This window comes from Gallinula chloropus (assembly GCF_964237585.1).
Source record: "Gallinula chloropus genome assembly, chromosome: 6".
Classification (NCBI taxonomy): Eukaryota; Metazoa; Chordata; class Aves; order Gruiformes; family Rallidae; genus Gallinula; species Gallinula chloropus.
In genome coordinates this window covers 18,941,570-18,950,653 of record NC_140091.1, presented here as the reverse complement: position 1 = coordinate 18,950,653, position 9,084 = coordinate 18,941,570, and the positions used below count along the sequence as shown (strand labels likewise).

Genomic DNA, 9,084 nt, shown 5'->3' with positions numbered 1-9,084 from the left:
CCAAAGCGTGTTTTGGAGGTGCTGTGAACCACCAAGAATGAAATACAAGTACAGCTTGAGACAGTTTCACTTCCATGTTACAATGCTGTCAAACTTACAGAGACTTTTCTTTCTTATGGGTGAATTAAAATGGTATATTTAAATTGGAATAGAACTTGTTAACGTGTTTTACACCCTGCTAATGAAATATAAAATTTTACTGATCTGTCTTATAAATAGCACAAGGTTATCGCAGACCCATGGCGAGATGGAAAAAAAACCCAAACCTATTTAGTCTTTGAATTTAAAGTTCAAGAGAATAGAGTTCTTTGGAATTTGGTTTTATCTGGTCTCTAGTGACTTGCCCTTATTCATCTGCTTCCTCTAAATCACAGGCTTGCTTCATTAATTTGCTGTTTCTTTTCATTGTTTGTAGCTATTTTTTTCCCCCCTGTGCTTTCCACATCTTCAGAATGCGAAATTACCATGCCTCCCCCCATCTTCCTTCAGACATTCTTTAGCCAAAAAAAAATAGCCCAAGCATGGCCATCATGTTCAATACGCTCCCTGCTTCGGGAAGCACATGGGGGTTTTTCTCTTAGGCTTGTTCGGGGTATGATGAAATATTAAATTGGGTAATAGCATGGCGCTTGTTCAGAGCGCTGCGGGTTGCTGCTCTTGTGTACTGATAGAGAAGAAGAGGCGAAGGAGGAGGGAAAGGAACAAGTAGTTCTGCGCCGGGTTGTTCTGAGCAGGCGTGCGTGCTATTTTTTGCTCCCGGTAAATGGTGCAAACAGGAGATACAAATAAGCAACTTTCTCGTGACTGCATGTAATAGCAATTATGAGCTAGCACTCTAATAGGAGTTTCTGAGGAAAGATTCGTATCTGAAAATTAGTTGCCTGGCAACTCTGATGTGGTTATTGAGATCCTCATCTCCTTCCCCTTTATTTCGTCTAATTACCACCCCCTGTCCCTGTAAGGGTGTGCCAAACAGGGCTTCTGGTCTGCAGGTTGCTGTGGTTTCCTTGCTGCTCTTTCAGGTTTTCAAATGTTTTGTGTTAGGCTGGCTCAAGTTCTTAATTGAACCTGACGTTACAGCTTTTAAAGAGTTCTGAGGGACCTTGTTTTTCCTAATAAAAACAGCTACCAAATACTCAGAAAATGAAAAAATAAAAATCAGGTGTGTACCAGTTAACTGGCACTGCACAGGAATTAGTTTGGATTTGTGTTCTGGTTAGGGAGGTGACGTCTGTGCTCTTGAAGGCTTTACATCACCAGACAACCTGCAGCAAAACAAGACCAGACACTGTAAGTCAGCGTGTTTTGCTGTTAATTGCCACTATACCTGTCTCGGAGTGAAGTACTTCATCACTTTCCAGCCGAGTGTCTAATTCATGCTGTTCCTGGCAGGATCTGCTGTATGTGTTTCATTATTTCACGCGGCCACATTCTAATTTCAAGTTCATTGTCCCTGACCGTGCCTTGGAACAGCCCGGCTGTTGTTTTCTCCCTTGCGATAGCTTGCAGCAAATAATGATTTTTATTCCTCAGATTTTCTTGGTTTGCAGCTTTTGTCCTGCCCATAACAGAAGCCAAATCAATCTCCTCTTACAAGTTAACCAGTAATGGGACTTGAAAATCATCCCTCATCTTCTGTTTCTGTTTCTCTCCACCTCCTGGGGTGGTTTAAAACATTGAGAAATATTTGAGCCGTTAGTCCCAATGTTTCATGCTTCTAGACTTACAGGTGCCCTGAGTAGTGTTTCAGCCAAAGTGCTTATTTTATGACCAAAAGTATCAAATCTACGTACGCAGTGGTTCTGGCAGCTGTTCTATAAACATCAATACATACAATATAATCTTTTACAAAACTAGGACCTATAGCAGTGTTCTGGCAGCTTTTTAAAGAAATTTCAGCTGTCCTAAGCCGTGCTTCAATCTAAGATTACCTCTAAAGTAAGACTGAGAGTAACAAACCCAGAAAGCTTCTTTTCTGTCCGAGCCAAATGACGTGGCAGAAGCAAGTGAACTCTAAAGATTATTCTTTTTTTATTAGAAACAAATGACAGTGAGGTTTGTAACGTGTTCTCAGCAACTAAAAAAAATGGTCTTGCGAACGAAGCTTTACTTGTCTTTAAAAGTATCTTAAACTTGCGTGATAAGGGCGCTTTGCTCTGGCATATCACTGCGAGAGCTAAATGTTTTGCCTGTATTCTGCTGTCTGCTTCTATCAGTAGATCCTTTCGCAGTTTTGAAGGTTAAATCTCTTGAGTTCACTTATGTATGCCATGTTTTGAAAACAGTGATTTAAGGTGTGTTTTGTCATTATAGAAACTATGTAGCTACATAGGGTGTAGCACTTTCTAATGATAGTAAGCCTGGCTGTCAGTAATTTTTTTTTTTTTAGCTTATTTCTTTATTTCATTACTCAACTGCTTTGTGTGTCTTTGGATATATCTGGAGTACTAGTGCCTGTCTCTAGCTTTTCTCTTCACAGTGCTGTTTCAAATGGCATGGCATTAACTTTCTCTTTTTTTTTTTTTTCTTTGAAAGGAACTGAAAGCCAATGGTAGTGTGTTATTTTCTGGAAGCCTTCTCCAGAGTATTTCATACAAAATATGCTTTTACATTCTAATCAGAAATTATTAGATTGCACTGCACATGATTGCATGTGACACTCTTCTGCTCTAAGAGATCTGTGTATTTAAGAAAAAAACCAAATCCTACCCCATCTTCTTCCCTGCCCCAAACAAAAATACCCTTGTTTCGTGTCTGTAAAATGGATTTCAAAGGCTGGTATGCTGCAGGATGTAAAGGGGGAATAAATACCTGGTTAAAAATGATAAAGGGTAGCTGTACAGTGATTTAAGCAGACTGTTTCTTTTGGTTTTGCAGTAGTATTATCGACTCCACGGAGTATAGCCAGCCCCCAGGCTTCAGCGGCAGTTCTCAGGTAAGGTAAAACGTGTGTCTGCACAGAGGGGATGGGAGCATGGGTCTAAAGGTTGGGCAGATATTAGGCACAACTCTGTCCATTGCCACGGTACTGCTCAACTTGAGTCCTGCCTATGCTTTAAACTGGTTATATGGGCAAGCTGGAGCCAAGACTTACAGCTATAGGAATGACTGTGATTGTGAGTGTCCATATTCATGACATGAAAGAGATCTAGTGTAATATATTTAGACACTGACTTTATTCTTGAAGCTGGCTCTTCCATGGTAGAGGGAGTATTTACTTTGCTCTTCATCACTTCTCCCAAGTGGGCAGTATTTGCAGAGGGTCAGGGATTTACCTCCCTTCACACTGACTTAAATAGCTTTGGATCAAGCTTAATTTTCAAAACAAGAAGCATTTAATTCTCCAAACATACGGAGCTTGTCCTCATTAGGGCCTTACAAACTGCGTTACAGATTCACGTAGAGGGTAAAAAATTGTGTCTACAGTGAAACTGTTTGGCAAGCAGCCTCCAACTGCCTGAAAAAGTCTCCAAACTGAATGCCAGACAGCACTGCTGTGATGCAGCTGGGCGGGGAAGATGTCACTGGTATCCAGCTCACAGCATCAGAAGGCTAAAGGGTTCTGATTTAGATGGATGGGAGCATTGGGCAAGTGCCAGCTGGTGCCTTTGGTGCTCTCTGCTGGTGGTGGAGCATCCCTGGCATGCTGCGGTAGCAAACTGGTGAATTCCCGGGTAGAAGAAACATGAGAAGCTTGGGCTGATGTGTGTGCAGGGTTTTGGGTATACAGCTGTATAACTAATTGGTAATTGGAAAATTCCAACTCTTGTTCTGTGGGGAAAATACTTGTTGTTTCTGCTGCTGCAGTCTGAGACTTTTTTTTTTTTTTGCTTGAACAAAGACTTGTAGCTCTACCTCACTTCAGAGGGTAAGTGAAATGTGGGTGGAGATGTTCAGGGCTGATATGGTACAGTGTGTTTGTTCTCCACTGACACGACTTGTCGCTGTACTTTTTCTTTCTCTTTCAAAGACAAAATTAATAGCATAGCTGTACTGCTGGTAAGTGCACCAAGCAAACAGCCTAGCCTTTAGTCATTTGGTATGACAGCCATATTTGAGAATAATCTTTTTTTGGTGTTCTCAAATGTAGTTCCTTGCCCCCAAGAGTAACAAGATCTGTATCCTCTAGTGCAAATTTTCATACAAAACTTTTACAGGTGTTTGGATGGGGAGTTGAAAGAGACCTCTGAAAGCTAAATGCTTCCTTCAGAGGCAGTCTAATTGCAACAAGACTTTACCATAAAACCAGTTTGAAGAATGTAAATTCAGTTGTGTTTTTTTTTTCCTTTGACTGTCAGGTGTGGTGAAAATCGTAGGTTGGGCGCTGCTGGCAGTAGGAAGCTGTGCCAGGACGGACAGAGGTGGCATAGCTTGCTTTCTCAACGTAGCTACTTTGTGCATAGCTCACGACTCTAGTGGAAGAGTTTATATACCACAAAGCTATAGGACAGATTTGCTTCTGAAGCCTAGCTTGTGGAAGAAAAAGTGGACGTGTCATATAGCCCCCAGGGCATTCTGCAGGTAGTGTTTAGTGGTGATGCTTTTCTGCTAGAAATAAGGAGCTTTTGTGTAGCTGTGAAGCTTTTCCACAGTTGTTAAGACTCATCAGAGCTCCTAATGGAGCTCAGACAGTAAAATCAGTCTTGATAACAGAGCAGCCCTAGCTAATGTCCTCAACTAGGACAACTGTAGCAGCTATAGCAGTTTAAAAAATGCTTGGGTAATATTTTCTTTCCCTTTATGTTTTTAGCTCCTGTTTCACCTCATTGCTTAACGAGGGAGCAGACATCATAGAAACTCAATGAATGTTTTGGTAGAACACAAGCAGTTTAAAATACTTAGTTGGGAAGATCAATTCTCACCACTGCTGGGTCACTGTGTGCCAGCCCAAGTCCTGTTCCGAGGGGATCTTCCTCTGGAGACCCAGCAGGTATATCCCACAGTGAGCGACTAGTTATGGTGATTGATTCCACCCCAGTGTGGGCTGGGCTCATCTAGCAGAACAGCCGTGGGCTTGGGCTGTGTCACTCACCATGTCACAGGCAGCTTCGCCTTCACTTGAGACCAAACTGATTGCTCTTCGATGCTTGAAGTTGTCTTGAGCCCTAATCACTCCTGATGTGCTCAGAGGCTGGAGCCCTTGTAGGCTGGCACGCAAAATTAATAGGAAAATGGGATGAAAGTGTTTGTTAACTGTTTCGTAGAGCTGTGAAGTTTGAGCTGTGTAGTTAAAGGGGTTGATGTAAAAGTGCTTTCCAGTGTTTAGTTGCATGGTGAGATTGGAGTTGCTTTTGAAATGAAACAAGCTGCATAGACCAGAGGTGCTGTCAACATACAAGCAAGAGTCGTGACATATAGCTGTGGGCTTTGGCAGGAAGCTGTGTCTGGAGGCTTCACTGAGTGTTTGCTCTTTTCCATAAAATGTTAGGTTACTGCTCATACAGGTCTAAGCAGAATTTGAGTGGGCTTTAAGCTTAGTTTGCTCTTGATGAAGGTAATGAGCAGCCCGTTCTCCAGCATGGATTGAGGGGGAAGTTGCATGTGGATTGGGTTTTCACAAAATCACAAGATGTGAGGAGTCGGAAGGAACCTTGAAAGATCATCTGGTCCAACCCCCCCAGATCAGAGCAGGATCATCCAGACTAAATCACATAGGTACACATCTAGGCAGGGTTTGAGTGTCTCCAGAGGAGGAGACTCCCCAGCATCTCTGGGCAGCCTGTCCCAGGGCTCCATCACCCTCACAGTGATGTGAAATAGTTCCTCCCTACATTCCCATGGAACTTCCTCTGCTCCAGTTTGCACATGTTGCTCCTTGTCCTATCGCTGCCATCACTGATCAGAGCCTGGCTCCATCCTCCTGACTCTCGCCCTTTACATATTTATAAACGTTAATGAGGTCACTCCTCAGTCTCCTCCAAGCTAAAGAGGCCCAGCTCCCTCAGCCTGTCCTCATGAGGAAGGTGTCCCACTCCCTTTGTCATCTTGGTGGCCCAGTGCTGGGCTCTTTCAAGGGGTTTTGTCTCCTCCTTAATATGTTTTGATGGTGCCGTTGGTGGCTTTGTAGACTCTGTGTGTGGTCAGGGATACTGTTCATTAGGGAGCTTGGAGGTTCTCAAATCTTCCACGGTTTCCCCATTAACTTTGAGCCTGTAATATGTAAGACTTTTTTGAATATGAACTAAAGCAAGGTGCTCTTTGTACTGCTTGTGTAGTAGGATTGGTTCCTTTTCCTTCCTAGTAGAAGTACAGTATTATCTCTGACTTCAGGAGGAGCTCTTGCTTCCATAGTTCTAATCCATTGCTTATACCTTTTGCTATTACTGCTTGGGTAGGTTGGGAAATGGCATAAACGATGAGTTTGGACTTCTTTTCAATTAACCTTTGGACTCAATGGTGTCTTCTGCTTCTGTACTTACTTTTGCTTTACAGAGAGTTACTGAGCTGCTTCAAAAGGAACAATTCAGTAACTAACTCTTTAAAACAAACACCCCCTTCTCTTTTTAACAAGCTGTCTGCCAGGGGTCTACAAAGTATCTGTTGTACAGTCTGTCTGATTTGTGAAGCTGGAAGCCCAGTGTCCTTGGCCTCCACCGTCTGCCTGTACAAATGCAGGACGTGACTCCCCAAGGGTTGCTGCAGTCTGGCCTGTGCGTGAGACGAACTGGTAAATCTGCAAAGATTTGGGAAGCAAAAAGCATCTAAAAGGAGCTTTTCTTGTTTGTCAAGTTAAAGGGTGCAGCATCAGACCTGAAGAATAGCTGTTGATAGTGACAAAATCTTAATTTATTGTCACTTTATACCTCTAATCCTTCATCTATAATGTATAAATTGTTTATAATTCAATAAAATCTTCTGAAACAAAACCCAGGTTTGGCTTTACCTTTCTGAAGCATTCTCTTGTCTCTGTTTAGACCAAAAAGCAGCCGTGGTATAACAGCACGCTAGCCTCACGACGCAAGCGGCTCACAGCTCACTTTGAGGACCTGGAGCAGTGCTATTTTTCCACCAGGATGACACGTGTCTCAGGTGAGTTCCACTTGCATGGTTTTCTGCTTCCCACATCAGTTCCAGAGCTTCCAGTGCCTGCTTCTCTGCAAAGGCTTGCTCTTGAGCGTAGCTTTTACTTCTCCACATCACAGGAACATTGCTGTATGCATTTGTGTGCTACTCACATTTTGTTTTCCTTGACTGTTCCTTGAAGTTGCTAAATTTAGAAAATTTCATCCTGTCACTTTGGAGGGGTGCACATGTTGCTTTGTAATCCTGTACTGTGAAGGGCATAACCCACCGTAAACAATTTCAGTGATCCTTGCTCTGAAGATGCCAGTGTTTGAAAGTGGTGGCTGGCTTCTCTCTCTGTTAGATGTGGTAGAAACACAGGAGTTAAAAAAAACACTGCTCTTGAATTACTAAAGAGGTATAAACATTAAATGATAAATCTCCTGCATTTGGCTTGCAGTAGGACACTTGGAGGTTATTCTGTCTTTGCTAGATTGAGTCTTGGTTAATAAATGGCTTGGTGGATAGAACCTGAGTGTGCAATGGTGGTGGTGTCCCGTGGGGCACACCTGAGGTTTAAGGCTTGTTTTGGAGAATTAGAAGCTGTTTTCACAACTGCCTGGATTGCCTCATTCATAATTGAGTAACAGTGTGACAGCAGCGAGAGTAATTGTTAGCAAGTGGATGGATGGTTCTTAATTACATGACAAGATGCTCTTAAGGAACAGATGGGTCAAAGGAATGTGTCTTGGAGGAGAGGAGGATTGTTCTGTGGGCCCTCTGGGGAAGAAACCAGCTTGGGGGAAAAGAGTTCCAGGCAATGGGCTGTGGCAGGCCAGAGATTTGCAGCGCTGAGGAGAGTGACAGCCTGAAGCCAGCCCTCAGGGCATGGGAGCAACCTCTGGAAACAAGAAGGGACCAGGCAGAATATCTTCACTTGTAGGCTTGGCAGGTGATGACTGACCTCCCAGGATGCAGAGACTAGAAAGACAGCTGGGGTGGAAACCACCACTCTTTTTTCCTTCATTAATTCAGTTTAAGTTTTTATCCACTTTAATTTAAAGCTTCATTTTATTTTTTTTAAGGCTGTAGAGTAGTTCAGGTGATCTCACTCTGTTCTACCTCTGCCTACTTCACAGCAGTGACTGACTCTGCTCTCATCATGCCCAGCAAAATAATTTTAACAAGGAATGCAGGATGCTGAAAAGGGGTGCTTCAGTAGCTGGAAAACCAGAGGAGCTGGCTGTATATGACCAGCCGGTTTCCTGTGAAAGGCTTAGTGAGCCATTGCTCTGCCAACTCCAGCACTCCACAGACCACACCGAGATGTCTTCATGCAGTGCTAACTTGGTGATGCAGAACTGTGTTTATGTTAAAATAATACTTATTAAGCAAGGATAACAAGTGGGGCTTTTCCCAGCATCCCCTTCTAGCAGACATCTATCTTCATAATTGGAACTATAAATATGAATGTGGTGAAACTCTTCTTTGTATTCATACGTGTCATCTGCACCCAGAGCGGAGGATTTGCGAGTGCGGGTTTTCTCCTAAATAAGGGATAACCTGTGATACCTGATTAATTTTTCTTCTCTTAAGTCATTCCTGCTTTTTGACACGTTTTAAATGGGATTTAATGTGGATTTAAAGCTTTTTTGCAAGAGGTGCCTATGACTGTTTTAGCAGGGAGTTGGAGATGTGCTATAACTGTAATTATGAAATGGCTGTACACTTTGATGGGGAAAATGTCTTGAGAAATAACATTTGGTTTTCCAGGCAGAGATATGGAATAAATTACAGGAGGACTGTGTGCTCGATGTCTAAATGAGGGAGAAGGAAGAGTAGCAGCTATTTGTTCCTATCAAAGTGCCAAAGGAGAAGGCAGGCTTTGAGAAACACTGATGTTTATGTGCTGCTTGGGCTGTTTCCTGTAGCAGTCAGGTGTTGGCAATTTTAATTTGGAGCAGTACTCTGTTCATTTTGCCCCTTTTGATCGATCTGATGTTGGTAATGAATACGTTAGTAGCCTTAAACATGCTAATTACTAACCTTCTCCATTCCTTTATATGCTCAAACATTAAATAG

At 42.7% G+C, this 9,084-nt stretch overlaps 1 protein-coding gene across 1 annotated transcript in view; it reads left to right on the top strand.

Moving 5' to 3' along the window:
* Positions 1–9,084, top strand: part of COP1 (COP1 E3 ubiquitin ligase) — a gene marked incomplete at its 5' end in the record, with an annotated part of 130,357 nt that overhangs the window by 27,943 nt on the left and 93,330 nt on the right. The window contains 2 exons of the mRNA XM_084266117.1: positions 2,878–2,935; positions 6,915–7,029. Coding sequence (XP_084122243.1) covers positions 2,878–2,935; positions 6,915–7,029 — 173 coding nt within the window. The remainder of the gene's footprint in view (positions 1–2,877; positions 2,936–6,914; positions 7,030–9,084) is intronic.